Consider the following 16,370-nt stretch of genomic DNA (forward strand, 5'->3'; position numbering starts at 1 on the left):
CTGATCGGGCAATACTTGAATCCAAATTTCTCATATCATGTTGCAAGTATTATGAGAACACACATTTCGGTCAACACTTTTGAGATCAAGGCTTTCTTCTTGAACTTGATTCAGCATAAACAATTTGAGGGAAGCCCAACTGAAGATCCAAATCAACACATCGCGTATTTCTTGCAGATGTGCAATATGATAAAGGCAAATGGAGTACCTTTAGAGGCAATTCACCTGACATTATTTCCTTTTTCTTCGAAAAGACAAGAAAAAAGCTGGTTAGAGCTGCAACCTTCGGACAATATCACCACTTGGGAAGATCTTGTAGTCAAATTTCAGAAGAATTTCTTCCCATTATCTAGAATCTTCGAGCTTAAGGAACAGATTGACAACTTCAAACAACTCGAAGGAGAATCTCTAAGTATCAATTGTGGAAGATTCAAGGGACTCATAAGGAGATGCCCACAATACGTGCTTTCAAACGGTGAAAAGGTTCGCATTTTTACAAAAGGGATTTCAGCGACCTATAGGATATTACTCAATGATGTAGCTGGAGGAAGTCTGTCAGAAATCACAACCACCAGAGCTTTAGAATTAATTGAGAAGATGGCAGTTGAGGACACTAAGGTCACACCAGCACAACCCAAGAGAGGAATCATGCAGCTAGAGGGATACAATGCCATGTTAGCGAAGCAAGATAAGATGGATCAAAGGCTAGAGCCGCTTGTGAAGCTCTTTACTCGGACTCAGATTTCTGCAGTTAATACCCAGTTCCCTGTAGTTTGCGACACTTGCGGCGGACCACATAGTGCTGATAATTGTGATGCTACAGTTACAGTGGATCCTGCCCAAGTCAATGGAATTTGGAACAACCAGCGTAGGGAGAATAATCCTTACAACAACACTTACAATCTTGCTGGAGGAATCATCTCGCGCTCTCACATAATTAAGGGGCACCACAACAAGCTAATTTGGCATTTCAGCCAGTGCAACCCAGTCAGCCAGCAGCTTGGGAAATAGCATTTGAAAAGATGACTCAATCCCAAGCAAGTTTCATGGATGAGAAAGAATCAAGAGGCTTCCATAAAGAATTTGGAGAATCAAATTGGTTAGCTTGCTAGGCAATTAGCCGAAAGGGCTCCAGGCACTTTTCCTAGCGATACGATTGGTAATCCCAGAGAGCACAGTAACACCATCACTACAAGAAGTGGGATATTAATCCATCCTATGGAGAAGCCTGTAGTTGCATCAAGTAATGGCGGTAAAGCTGAGGAGGAGAAGCCTACTGAAGAAAAAGAGGAAGAACTTGTTGATGATGATGTCATCATTATTGGTAGAGAATTAAATGAGAAAGTTGACACCTCTTGGAGGAGAGTGAAGAAATCTTGTTTAGAGGAAAGGAAGAAATCACTTGAAGACAATCCTTATGTTAAGGCTCCATATCCTCAGAGGTTAAAGCAGAAGGCACAAAAGCAGCAATATTCCAAATTTTTGGAAATAATCAAGAAGTTGCAAATTATATCCCTTTTGCGGAGGCTTTAGAGCAAATGCCTTCGTACGCTAAATTTCTTAAAAAGATTCTAACCAAGAAGCAGAAGCTTATAGTAGAAGAATCCACTATCTTGACAGAGAAGTATAATGCAATTATGCAGAAGAATTTGCCTCCGAAAATAAAGGATCTAAGGAGTTTCAGTATCCCTTGTATGATTGGATCAACGAAAATAGAGAGGGTCTTATGTGATCTTGGCGCTAACATCAATGTAATGCCATTATCTATGATGAAGAAGCTGGAAATCACAGGGGTGAAGCCCATCAGGATGATCCTGCAACTAGCTGACCGTTCCACCAAGCACACCTATGAATTAATAGAGGACATACTTGTTAAGGTGGACAAGTTCATCATTCCGAGGGACTTTGTTATCTTGGACATAGAGGAGGATACATTGTTCCCATGATCTTCGGGAGACCTTTCTTAGCGACATCCGGAGCACTGATTGATATGCCTAAGAGAGAATTGATCCTAAGGGTGGAAGGAGAAAGTGATGTTCTCAAAGTGTTTGAAAAAAAGACTCCACCACCTATAACTCAGTCAGAGAAAATTTTCATTATTAATGAGAAGAAGACTGAGAAGAAAGACAAGAAAGATCTTGAGCCAGATGAGAGCTGCAAGCCGAAGGTGAAGATGGCAAAGCGTAAGAGCAAGGGAAAACATATCAAGACTAAGTTTAGAGTTCTTGAGGTTGCTCCTTCGCGCCCATTTGCAAGTGAGTACTACTATGGCAAGACACAATTTATGAGAAAATGGATGGCATCATCACTGAGCTCCAACTATAAGCAACCATGACCGCAAAGCTGACACGTTAAGCTAATGATATTAAACAAGCGCTTGTTGGGAGGCAACCTAACATATTTATGCTTTTATTTCGTTTTGCTGAATTTAGTTTTTGTTATATTTTCTTTAGTTTTAATTTCTAATCTCCATGGTGATGTATCTGATAGTTTTCTGATTTTACTTATTATTATTGTTATTGTGTGCTCCTTGTTTATGATGCGCAATGATTGCAGAGGACAACAAAATTTTAAACTGGGAATGAGGAGCACCGCCATATATAGTAACAGTTAGATTCCCATTTTGTGTGCAGTTGCAAAATTTTTCAGGGAATTTTCTTTTCATTTTTCTCCTATTTTTCTCTTAAATTTTTCTTTTCCTATCTTGGATTAATTTATTGATTTACTGAATAATAGGGAGTTATTCAGTAAAATTAATTCATAATGTGATGACTTACACCATGTTTTATATGGACGAGCACTAATTAAGTAAGCCTAAGAGTTAGCAGAATTAGTAAGATTACAGTATGAGTGATTTAAAGAGAATATAGTTAATTGAATTGCACACTCATAACCTGTAAGATTTTTGAGCCTAAACAGAAATTTTTTCTTTTCAATGTGCCCTTCAGGGTTGAAAATATTCTAGAACTTATTTTGTTTCTCCTTGAGATGGTTGATAATATGTACTGTTGAAATGATTGAGGGTTTTTATTTTATTTTTTTGTTTTAGCTACTTGGCCTGATAGCCACCCATTCTAATATCCTTTGTTTAGCCCTTTGAGCTTAAGCTTTGTCTTTTCTTAATAACCTGTTGTTTTAATTAGCCACTCCACATACACATCTACCTTATATAGGATTGGATTTTAGAATTTTCATGGTAGAGTGTAAGCATGAGCATTATGTCTTATGTTGCTTATTGGTGAAAAGGAGGTTATGTGAGTTAAGCAAAAACATAGGTTGGAAAATGGTGAGGAAAAATAAAAATATTTAATTAGTGTTGCCTTTTCAAATTCTACGCAAATAAAAGTGTTGAAAAAAAAAGAAAAAGAAAACGAAAAATAAGAGTATTGGGGTTGAAATAGAAAGATATAGAAAAATAAAAATGCTGAAAAAGAAAAGAAGGAAAAAAGGAGAAAAAAAAGATTACACGTTAAAATTGTTTACACTTATACCATGATCCTTTAGTGTTCTAATTCTTTAGCCACGTTTCCCCTGATTATCCTACCTTTAGCCACGCCCCATTATAACCCAAATAAAGGCCTCTTGATCATTTATGCATGTTATTTACTGTGGAGAATGAAAATATTACCAAGCTTACGGTAGTATTAATTCAGTGAAGACTCGAGTGAAACACTTACCCTTTAGACACTTAAGTGATGAGTGAAATTATTAATTCCAGTGATGGGTGTGTTTAAGTTCAGTTGCTATGTTTGATCAATAGATCTCCTACTGTGATTTTATGACCTGTCTGATTTCTGAAACTACTTAATTGGATGCTTTTTCTTAAGACTCTGTTGTTATTAAATAAGTCTGACTATTTATGGATTGATTTGTTGTCTGATTCTTATATTGTTGATTCATTGAGTACAAACTATACTTTTGTACTTTTTCCTATGTTTTAAATTAGTCCATTGCTGAGGATATCAATGAGTAAATCTGGAAATGATTTGATAAGTGTCAAAAACACTTTGTTTCTAGGATAAAAAATAGATTAAATAATGATTAATATGATCAAGTAATTAATGAATGCAAAAGATTATAGGATTTTAATGATTGGACACGATATTGACTTAAAAACATATTGGTTTCAAGTTTAAATTTTTAAATCAGAGCATTGAAGCCAAGTGGAAGCTAGAAAAAATTAAAGCAATAAATGTGGGGCAATGGTTTAGTGAAAATATTCTTGAAGTTGTCTTTCAGCTAATTTTCACATCGAATATGATGGATTTTGATCTCGTGTTCTTCATAGAAGTTGTCGATCTTTCTCTTATCTCTCCAACAGACCAAGATCACATCAATTGGACGAGTATAACTCACATTATGGCCAAAATAAGAAACCATATTTTTGCTGCCAGAATAGCGCGATTTAACGCGCTTCAGCCCAGTTGCGACCCAACTAAGGCTTATTACGAGATTTTCACCCAAGTTAGGGTTCCTACACATATTTAATCTAATTTTTAGAGGAAATTCATAATTCTATCTGCGGCTAGAGACCTTGGAAGAGGCAGAGGAGTAGCTCTTTGCAGGAGAATGAGGAGGAAACGTTCAAAGCTTTACTGTGGTGACCGGGTTCTAAGTTTCTTATATGGATTCTAGTTTCTTTTCATCTACTGTTCTTGTGTCCTTGAACATGTTAGGCTAATTTCTTTTATGTAGTTAAGTGAGATGGAACCAATGAGATCTTGAACACTGTTTATACTTTCTTGTAATTGATATTTATGATTTGAATTATGCAATTAATCTGTTCACTGATGATTGGTTTTGTTTATGACTTGTGCACTCAAAGATAAACACATAGAGTCTTGTATGTCAATAGGGGTATTGGTATCTTGATTCCGATTGATCAAGTGCTAGTATTTGTATTGTCTATGCATAGACTTATAAATTATATGACGTGTGAGATTCTTGATCTTAATGCTTGCTCTATAAAAAGGCTCTAAGGGGCTAGAGCTTTGGATAAAGTAAATGATTAAATCACCAAAGGATTGGAGGATTTAATTAGTTTAGAAAGAATTGCCGATAATTTAATCTTGAATATTGATTGCATGAAAGGGTAAACTTATTAGGAAAACATTGGATAAAGTAAACTTGGACCCCTTGCTATGCTTGTTTTTAAGTAATTTCAACCGTTCTTTCTTGCATTCTTTCGTTCTTGATCATCGTTCTTAGTTTTCAATCTTGAAAATAAAAAAATGTTGTTTTTAAATATCTATTTTTAATTAATTCAAAATCACATTCTTAAAAACTTTCAAGATTGATCCAACTTTGGTTATATAAATTAGTTATTGCTTGATAAATCAATTCTCGTGAAAATGACAACCCCACTAATTTTCACTATATTATTACTTGTACAGCCGATTCACTTGTCGAAGTCACAACAAAACCTAAACTTCACCAAGGACAAAACAATAGCACCACTTTTTCTGTCAAGATTTAGGGTGAAAAAAGAAGCATGTACAATCTCAATATCAAAACTGGTATTGAATTATTGTTTTACAACACTATATACTTAAAATAACTATATATTTTTTAATTTATTTCAAAATAAATATAAAAATTAAGTAAAAATAAAAAACCTATGTTGGATTTCATAAAATAAGAAAGAAAAATAAAGGAGTTATTAAGGTATGAAGTGTGAACCATCATTTATAAAGCAATTTATTTTTAAAATACAAAAATAATAAAAAGGATAAATAATTATTCAGCGAAGACTCGAAAAATCTAAAATACAACCAATGTAGGTGCAATCGACTAATAAAAGCATGCCATGTCAGTTGCTTTCATACTAAAGATATTTTTTTTTTATAATTTATGTTATGTACTATCAATAATATATGGGACATGATTCGTTTTCAAATTTTTTTGAAATTTTTTACGAATGACACTATATTCTCTCGGAAAAACATAATGTAGTTTGTAAAAGTTTGTATTCTCTCGGAAGAATATAGTGTAGTTTGTAAAAATTTGAAAACAAAAAAATTTGTAAATATAACCTGCTTCCTAATATATAGTATAAATTATAAAAATCACACTCAATTCAGTACCATTATAATTTTGAAAATGCGCTCTAGAAGACCACGTCCACACACTGCACCAAAAAAATATTGAGGATGATGTATGGATGAGGGCATAATTATTCGGCCAAAGAAATGTGCATTACCCACATTACCCCTTACATATTAATTAGAAATAGGTACATGCTCTTGACCAAATCAAATTGCCATTGATTTATATTAAATAGGCATGCTGTGGTGGAGCCACTTAAGGGCTGGGTAGTGTTAGGCGCAGGTTAAATTTTCATAAATTTTATTTTTATATATAATTATATAATTAATTATAATTTAATTAGAATTAAAATTATAATTTATCTCTGGTTAAAATTATAATTTGGCCTATCTAAAAATTAAAATATATAAGCCATTAAAATTTCTCAGGGATTTAAATATATCATATTAGATTACATGTGCAACTCTTATTTATATAAAAAAATAATTTAAAATATATTTAATAAAATTAAAAAATATGTAATAAAAATATTTAATAAAATTACAATTCTCTCGATTTAGGTTTCTTGTTCCGCTATTGTCTCTTGCCCTATTATAAGGTCAAACTCTCTCCATAAATATCAATATCTGCAAGTTCCATGTTGGAGTGTTGTTGAGCTTTGCCTAATTAGTATTTTTCCTTTTTTATATCTTAGACATTTTTTAACTTCGGCTTTTCCACATTTTCTTCTTCTTTTTTCTCCTTCCAATTTACAATTATAAGGCTCTCTTAGTTTGTGAGATGGACATGGACCAAGACTTTCATGAGGACCCTATTTGGCGATCATGACGATGTGCTCTGGTTTGTCTCTCATATTTGTTTTGTTAAAACTGTTTACAACTTTACATTTTTAGCTATCGAAGTGGGTATATTGGAGCCTTTGAAATAGTTCTGTTTATGAATTCTTGTGCGTTGCTAGAGAAAGACGAAAGTTTTTTAACATTTATGTGACATTATTTAGTAAATAATTTAGATTAATATGTTAGAATTCATAATAAATGTTGTTCTTAATAAATTTATATAATTACGTTAAATATTTTAGAGAAAAGTTCACCAATGCCCCTGTGGTTTACTTCAGAATCACTTCCGCTCCTGTGGTTTTTTTCTTATCACATATGCCCCTGTTGTTTGTAAAAGGGTATGTTTTTTATCACATATACCCCTGTGGTTTCTTATTTTTTACAAAGCACAGGGACATATGTGATAGGAAAAAAACCACAGGGACATAAATGATTCTGAAGCAAACCACCGGGGTATTGGTGAATTTTTCCTAATATTTTAATAATTTTATATGTAAATTTTTTTGATTCGGCTAAAATTATATAGCCTGGCCCCGTCATTTGATACCGTATCATTTAAAACGTAAATATATATGCACCCAAAATACGATGAAAAAAATGAAGAATCATAGAACTTGTGGGGTCAAGATGAAGGTGGTACTTGTCATGACTTGTTACAAACTACCTAGTGGTGCATGATAAACGACTACTTAAAAATATTAAACTATTCACATCGTGTAAGGCATGCACCCAAAATACGAAATATGAAACGAAAAGAAGCTGTTAGGCATTGCAAAGTGCATGTTAAACGACTACTTACAAATATTAGGGACAATGATCATATTGTCACTTTTTGGACAAAAATTTACTTGATTGCTACGCCTGAATTTTTTTTGTCAAAATGTCACGTCACAATCTCGCTGGTCTAACAAGTGGGAATGAACTTGACACGTGTCAGCATCTAAATGGTCAATCATTCTCGCTGGGCTGCCCAGCTAGAATGACAGAATGCTGACACGTGATAAAAGTACAAGCATTCTCTGGATGTCTGTACTTTTGCCACGTATCAGCATTCTGTCATTCTAGCTGGCAGCGAGAATGATTGACTATTCAGACGCTGACATGTGTCAAGTCTATTCTCGTTTGTCAGACCAGCGAGATTGTGACGTGACATTTTGACAAAAAAATTTCATATGTGACAATCAGGTAAATTTTTATTAAAAGAGTGACACAATGATCAATGTCCCAAAATATTAAACTATTCACATCGTGTGAGGCATGCACCCAAAATACGAAATAGGAAACGAAAAGAAGATGTAGGATTCAGGCTTGTCACTTGCTGACTTGCTGTGACCTACATAGGGTATTCTCGGAACAGTGACTGTTTTTACCATTTTTTTTTTCAAATATAATATAAATAGTAATTTTTTTTTAAATATCACGCATGCAAATTTATTATAACAGGTATCATATTTTTTATAGTCACCTAATTTATTACTGATAATAATGAATTAGGTAATTAAAATATAAATCTGCTTACGCACCCAATGACAAGTTCGTTATGGGTCACGTTAAATTTGGTTTGGTCAAAAGCAGGTACCTATTTCTAATATGTAAGGGGTAATGTGGGTAATGCATATTTCTATGACTGAATAATTATGCCCCGTCCATAGAGTGGCAAAGTGGACGGCCTAAAAAATAAATTAGTCCGTCCCGCTTCGCTTTTAAAAATGGGCTGAAAAACTCAGTCTTCTCCGTCCCGTTTGGCGAGTTGTGCGGGTTTGTCCGTCAGCCCGAGTCTATTTTACACTGATCCGCCTATGCCTACCATCAGCCCGCCAAAAAATAAGTTCGCTCCATCCTACGCTGCTTTTGAGATGGATTAAAAAATTCAATCTGCTCTATCCATTTAGCGGAATGAGCAAGTTGGCCGACCGAACCGAACCCGTTTTGCGAGGTGTACTTATCCATACATCTTCTCAATATTTTCGTGCAGTGTGTCGATATGGTCATCTGCTCTTCGTCGTCTTCGCTGAATAATTCTGTACACTTTTTATTTTTGTATTTTAAAAATAAATTGCTTTATAAATGATGGTTCACACTTCACACCTTAATAATTCTTTTACGGAAAAATTAATATTATGTTGTAGGAAAATTCTTAGGTCATGTTATAGATATATTAATTTTGAGATTTATTATTTTTAAAATAAAAGAAAAGTAAAAGAATTGATGGGTCCATTTTTATGTTTGTGTAGGAAAATGACTTGTGTCATGTAAAAAGAGAAAAACATTACCTTTCTTTTATCTTTTGTTCATATTTTATGAAATCCAACACAAAATTTTTATTTTTACTTAATTTTTAAATTTATTTTAAAATAAATTAAAAAATATATAGTTATTTTAAGTATGTAGTGTTGTGAAACAATAAGTCCTAAAATTAATTTAGTGATATGGAATTTGGATAATTGATATGATGTTATAAGTTTAAACTTCAATATTTTCATTATATCCGAAAAAAAAACTTATTAAACAATGTAACTTTTTTAAAATAAGTCCTGTGAAATCTTTATTTTTTTTAAAAAAATTTAGTCTTTCATAATCAAATTCAGGTATTTTCTTTAGCCATCATATTTGATTTTGATTATGTGGTCACCAATAAATATTTTATTTTGATAATGATAACCAAATAATAAATATTCTATTTTTGAAACAAAAATCGTTAAAATGTATCGATACAAAGTCAATAAAATTATATTTTCAAAAAAGAAAAAAGTTGCAAACAAATTGTGGTCTAATTTGGAGTGACAATTAAAAAGTTATCTGGGCCATTAATGTATATATCTAGTACGACCGATTCAATTATAAAATAAAATTAATAAATTAAATGAATTGGATCAAGTAATTTTACCAGTGAATGGTTAATGTCCATCCAACAATTTTCTTAATCCAATCGACCAAAAATGATAATGATCAATTATAAATCCAAATATGAAGTCTTAACCCAAAACAAATCCCAAGAAAAAGAAATGCTGATTCAAATGAAAAAATTGTTAACCCAAACAAAATGCTGTTGACTAAAAAAAAAAAAGGGTTAATGATTGGTGTCTTGGTGACATAGAGAAGGGGGAAAAAAATGTTACCAAGAGAAAAAAAAAATTAGAGTAAAGTCTCTTTTGGATTCTTAATAAAAAATACGGTCCTCATTTTAATTTTTTATAAAAAAAAATCTTGTGGTCCTTACTCATTTTAGTCTTTTTTGAGGGACTATTACGGTGTTTTTTTTGAATTTGTAAGAGATCACGATTTCAATTAAATGAGTCCACTTTAAATTTCTTAGAAATCTCGGGACTAATTTCTTTTTATAAGGGACGAAGGTGGAGACCGTATTTTTTGTTAGGGACCTAAAATAAGTTTTACTCAAAAAAATTAGAGTAAAGTCCCTTTTTAGGTCCCTAAGAAAAAACACGGTCCCACTTTAGTCCTTTAAAAAAAAATAGTGTTGAGATCCTTAAGAAATTCAGAGTAGACCTATTTAGTTGAAATTGTGGTCCCTCACAAATTCAAAAAGACCAATATTAATCCTTCAAAAAAATTAAAATGGATTCACTTTGAATTTTATAAGAATCAGTCGACTAATGTTTTTTTTGTAGAGAATTAAAGTGAAGATTATATTTTTTTTGTTAGGGACTACAAAAAGGTTTTACTCAAAAAAATTAAGTGACACAGAGACAGAAAAGATGAGAAGGAAAAACTAACGGAGAAAAGTTAATGGGTTTTTACTAAAAATTGCACACTCATTTATATGTTATGAAGTAATAGAACTAATTAATAAGTTACCGCCTCATGAATAAAAGTTCCTAGGTATTTATTAAAGGATTTTATTAATCTTATGTTAAAAGAGATAAATTATTTCATGTTATAGAGATAAATTTGTGGGTTTCATTATCTGAAAAATAAAAAGAAAAGAAAAAAATGGTGACACAATCATCGAATGATATGTAGGAGAAAAATTTATCACATGTAGCATAAGAGTAATTTTTTCCTTTATTAAAAGTTACAAATTGCCGTTAATTGCTGGGCACTTGAGCGAATCAACGTTCAAAGTTATTCGCTCAGTCAAATATAAAAAGTATTAAAAAATGTGTATATGGTATAGGAATGTGGAAGGCGACAAAATTCTGTGTGGATCCAATATGCACCTACATTTTGTCCAAAAGAATTTATTTTTTTTAGACATATAAAAAAATAGAAATGGAATAAAATAGGAAAAAAAAAATCAAAATTAAAAAAAGGAGTACCCGCACTGTATGCAAGTTTTACTCGTCAGAGACAGCGAAGAGTAGAAGAACATATCGACACGCTGCACAAAAATATTGAGGATGATGTATGGATGCGGGCATAATTATTCAGTCAAAGAAATGTGCGTTACCCACATTACCCTTTATATATTAGAAATAGGTACCTGTTCCAACCAAACCAAATTTACTGTGCCCCATTGCGAATCTTTCGTTGACTTTTATATTTTTATTCAGAACAGATTGATATTTTAATAACTTAATTTATTACTCCCAATAATAAATTAGGTGGTATTTGAGAATTTCTTTTATAAAAATATGATATTTGGGTCACTATTTCGATATTCTCAGTTCACTTGTTAGATTGTTAAAATTTATCTAGCACCGATATTAATATGTGACACATGACATGACCTGATATTGTACGTCAATTTTAAAAAAAATATGAATTTGATATTTTAGGACACATTTTAATATTAAATAATATTTTTAATTTATATAGTGTATATTACATTTAATATTCATAATTTAACAAAAAAAAAATTAAACTTATAATACCCATCAAGTTTGTAAAGAAAAAAAGATGTAAATATTTACTATTATATTTTCAAATTCAAAACTTATTCGGTATCCGTTTTTAATTTTGTTCATATTAGTTTGGTAAAATATTGATCAATTTTTTCATAATAAGTAATGAAATTTCAAATATTTATTATGAAATTAACCATTACTAAAACTATTATGTCCTTGGGACAGAGATGTCCAGCTCAATAGGCTGGTATGTTTCTCTTGGATCTCGTGCCCTCTCCAAGGTATCTATGAAGGAGATACCCTTGAGTCAAGCAGATCACTGTGCACAGAATACTATAACGGCGTTAGCCAAAGGGGTGTGTGCGCGCGCACAGTGACAGCATAACAGTAAGAGAGAGCGTAACGTACCTTTAGAGTTTATCATGTATTTATAGAGTTACCTGTGGGTAGTGTGGATGGGCCTTTGGTGCCTCTGATAAGGGCCCAGGCCTGCTTGTTATGCTGTCGTATTAGGATTAGTATCCTTGATGGATATCTATCCATGATTATTATTGATTCAGATCTTGGATTGCCCCTTGTTGAGCCTATCACTTAATGGGCCCCTTATATGGGTCCATAACAGTTGCCCCTCAGCCAGACTACCTGGATATCCGGGTTGCCGGGGTGAACTTGTGTGTGTGTTTCTTCAGGTTTGTGTTCCTGAATATATTTACGTTCTTGCAAACTTTTGAACTTTTGCAATGTTCCTCGTTTTTCGAGTTTTTTCCATGTGGGTATCTCTTGCCCCTTATGTCAATGGGCTGAGCATCAACCCGGGGAGATATTTCTCGTATCCCTTTTTTTGGATTGGTGGTAGGCTTGAGCAATTGGGATCCAACTGGCGAGTTGTCCCTCCATATCAGCATTTATGCTTATTCTGAGTTTGCAGCTTACGTCAAGGACGACTTTTCCTCGTTCCTTATACCGGCAGGTCGAGCATCAACCTTTTGTGTTCCTACTTCGAGTTGGGGATGTGCTTAAGTTGTTGGGATCCAATTGACGGGTTGCCCTCAAGCATCATGCCTAACTGGAGTATTATTTTATGCCTTTATTTACCAAGTTGACGGGTTTTGCATGAACTAGGCGAGATACTTTACGTACTAACCGGGTAACAGATGTGCTTGAGTAGTTGTAGTCCAACTGGCGAGTTGCCCCCAAGCGTCAGGTGTTTAACCCGGTTGGTAGTTGCATATGTACGTTCCCTGTCTTATCTGTTGGTTTATGAGTGGTACTCATTTCGTTCTGCCACGTGCTATAACCCGCGTGCTTTAGCATGCCGCAGCCGTTCTATGCCGTTTTTGCGTTTCGTGCATATTTATTGCAGCATCGTTTCAGTTAATCATTACTTTTTTGAAGTGAAATGGCACTAGTGACCCTGACTCTTGCCATTTCTGCGTGCTGTGGCTACCGCCCATGATGATTGCGGTTATTATCCATGATTGTTGCAGTTATTATTTACAAGTGCAAAGACCTTAATAGCCCTGACCTTTGCCATTCGCACCCCTAATGGTCACTAGTCATGCCTATATAAGCCTCTGTCTCACATTACGTGCTTTTGTTTACCTTATGAGCATTGTGCCGAAGCTGCATTTCCCAGAGTGTCAGCCTCCCAAACACATTTCTCCGTTTTCTTGCTAGTTCATCTCTTTCATCTTCGATTTACAGGTATTTCAGCATACTTTGCTTTTGTTGTTTCTGTTTTGAGATGCTTGCGTTTGATCAATTTTTCTTCGGTATGCTTTTCCATTTATGAATTCTTTGCGCGTTGCATGCCATTGCGTTGATTACACCCATTTTCTGCACTTTCAGGGGGTTACGTATTGCTTCCCTTCTGGTATTTTGGTGTTTGTCACCTTGTCTTCGCCATCCTTCCTTACTGTTTCAAATCTTAGTGTCTTCACTTTTTTAACCAAATGAGGCGGAAAACTCTCCTTCTTCAGCTTTGTGTTGTAAGGGGGAGAAGGAGGAAGATTCTGATTTTTTCAAAAAGATTTCTCCTGGTGCCCGTTTCTGGCTTTGGGGGATTCCAAGGACCGAGGAAGAAGAACGGGAAGTCATGCTTCGCGGTTACCGTGGTGGTAGATATCGGAGAAGGTCTGGGATGTCCAATAGGGATTTAGGGCACCATTGGGGTAGAGGTTCATCCAACCGGGCTAGGGGTCGTCTTACCGCAAACAGATGTGGTTCGCATCTGTTTCCCCAACCCGGGGCTGAGCCCGTAGCCAGCCTATGATTCCTCCAAGTTCTCTTTCCACCATCCGGGCTTTCTCTCATTCTTCCTCTGTCCCAAGGAGTGTCCCATGTCACTCTTGTGTCTACTTGAGTTCTAAGCTTGTCGAGCAAGGATGTGACTCTTTAGCCGAGTCTACTTTGGCAAGCTATTGGCATCGAGATATGCCGGGATTTACCTCCGCATCTGGTGGAGCAGATGATCCCATAACGACCTTCTGATAACATTTTTGATTCATGTATGCCCCTTCTTTTCTGATTCAACTCTTTTCTTGTTTTAGGTTTTTATGGCATCTTCTCCTCAAGAAGATGTTGATGAGTCGAGCTCTGTTGAGTCATGTTTTGAGTCTCCTTCAGCCTCTTTAGTATCCCAGTTTCCGTGGGTAACTTTTGAGGTTTCAAATACTACGTCCGAAATGAGTTCGGATGACGTGGCCGGTCTTCCCGTTGGGCAGTTAGATAATTACGATATAGCCCCTCCCCGAGAAGATGAGTCGGTTTGCTCTGGGGGAGCAGAAGAAAACCCTTGTTTCTTTTTCTTCTATCGTGATGTCGTGATTCAACTTGGAATTCGTTTTCCTTTGACCGAGTTCCAAATGGACATTCTCAATCATCTCCATATATCACCCACCCAACTTCATCCCAATGGCTGGGGTTTTGTTAAGGCATTTGAGCATTTTTGTGCACACCTTGCTCTTCAGCCTTCTGTTCGTGTCTTTTTTTATTTTTTCCAAGTTGTTTCTTGTCGAACTGGTCATGAACCGCCAGAAAGAAAGGGTTGGGTTATCATCCGGGGTGTTCCAGATCGTAGACTTTTTCGGGTTTATACTGAGTCTTTTAAAAATTTTAAAGACTAGTTCTTTAAAGTTTCTGCACATCCCGGTAAAGAGGTATGGTTTCTCCATAACCGTGGTACCGAGGACGTGGAGGGAAAGTTTCCCTTATGTTGGTCATCTGACCATTTCCAATTTCCTTCTTCAAGCTACCGCTTCAACGAGTCAGAGTTAAGCCCTGCCGACATCAATAGTGCCATTGCCATTGGTACATATTTGCAGTCATACAAACATGCCAGTGTTGCATCCCTCATTTATAAGTCTCAAGAGGAGCTTGATGTCGAATTAAGTATGTTTATTTCAACATTTATAATGCTTGTTTATTGCATTTTATGACCCGATTGCCGCTTTACTTTGTAGTTCCTAATATGGCAGACCAACAACCAGGCGAGCAACAAAGTGAAAAGGACGACCGGCCTAGCTAGCTCTCAGTTTTAAACCGGGGTGCCAAGGGGGCAGTTACTGACTCGACGGGTAAGAAAAGAAAAGCCCCCGATGAAATATCTAAGAAGCCTCATTCCCTTACTGCCAACAAGAACAAAGGAATCCCTGGTGACAAGTCCAAGGGGAATCCTGAGAAAGCATGCTCGTGTTTCTTCCCAGGGCGTGTCGAAGTTTGCTAGCCTCCACCGTCCTCTGGGATTTCCAAGCATGCGTTATGGAAATCCGGAATAACTGGTGCTCTCCGGGATGCCGTTTGCCCCCCTAAGATTTTCTTTAACTCTTCTCCTTTCACCTCCACGCAAGTAAGGGAATTGGAGGATATGGAGTTGGGTTGTATGAAAATGTCCACCATGGTTAGGCCACTTATGTCTTTGAAGGATAATTATCTTCGCACCTTTAAAGACCTGAATACATGCCAGGGTGAAAAAGCCAAGGCCATTGCTGACTTATCGCAGGTGAAGGAAGAAAAGGATCAAGCTGTTCTGGGGTTAGCGGAGACTAAAGATAGTTTCACCAACCTTCAATGGGGGCATAACAAACTTCAATCCTTACATGCCTTTAATCACAAGTCGCTGACTGTTTTCAAGATTATGTTCGAAAGGGTTAAGGCAGAGTTGAAGGAAGCTAAGTCTACTGCCGAAAACTATCGAGTCGAACTCGATAAACCAGTGGTGGGTTCTTTCAACAATGCTCTTAATCAACTGAAGGTTGTCAACCCAGAATTAGCATTTAATACAACCGGAATACATCCCAAGGCGTATGTCAGCAAGGGCTTGATTGTAGGTCCCCCTCCAGAATCTCCAACTTGTGACTCTGTTACTCGGACAGAAGGCGGGGAAGAGACCATGGTAGAGGGAGGTGAAGAAGTTAGCACTCAACCTGCTCCTCCTGCCGCATGAAGAGCCGGGATGCCGATTTCATTTTGTATCTTTTTTGCTGGGGTCTTTGGGCCCCTTTTTAACTTATTTTGAATATTGTCGGTTTTACTCCGGTTTAAATTTGCTATTTGAGCCTTTTATCTTCTTCTCATGTTCTGCTTTATGATTTGACGTCTTGCATTTCTTACTTCCCAAATTTTCCATAGATGCATTTCTCTAGGTATTTTTATTTTCATAATTTTTCGTACTTTCCTTGAA

At 35.4% G+C, this 16,370-nt stretch overlaps 1 protein-coding gene across 1 annotated transcript; it reads left to right on the forward strand.

The window, feature by feature from the left end:
* Positions 1–1,538: 1,538 nt before the first annotated feature.
* On the forward strand, positions 1,539–1,946 carry LOC133288242 (uncharacterized). The gene has a single exon (XM_061485958.1). The coding sequence runs from the start codon at positions 1,539–1,541 to the stop codon at positions 1,944–1,946; it is 408 nt and encodes a 135-aa protein (XP_061341942.1).
* The last annotated feature ends 14,424 nt before the right edge of the window (positions 1,947–16,370 follow it).

Source organism: Gastrolobium bilobum, unplaced genomic scaffold (assembly GCF_033153095.1).
Source record: "Gastrolobium bilobum isolate Gb01-03AN ecotype WA unplaced genomic scaffold, APGP_CSIRO_Gbil_v1 utg776, whole genome shotgun sequence".
In the NCBI taxonomy this organism is placed as follows: Eukaryota; Viridiplantae; Streptophyta; class Magnoliopsida; order Fabales; family Fabaceae; genus Gastrolobium; species Gastrolobium bilobum.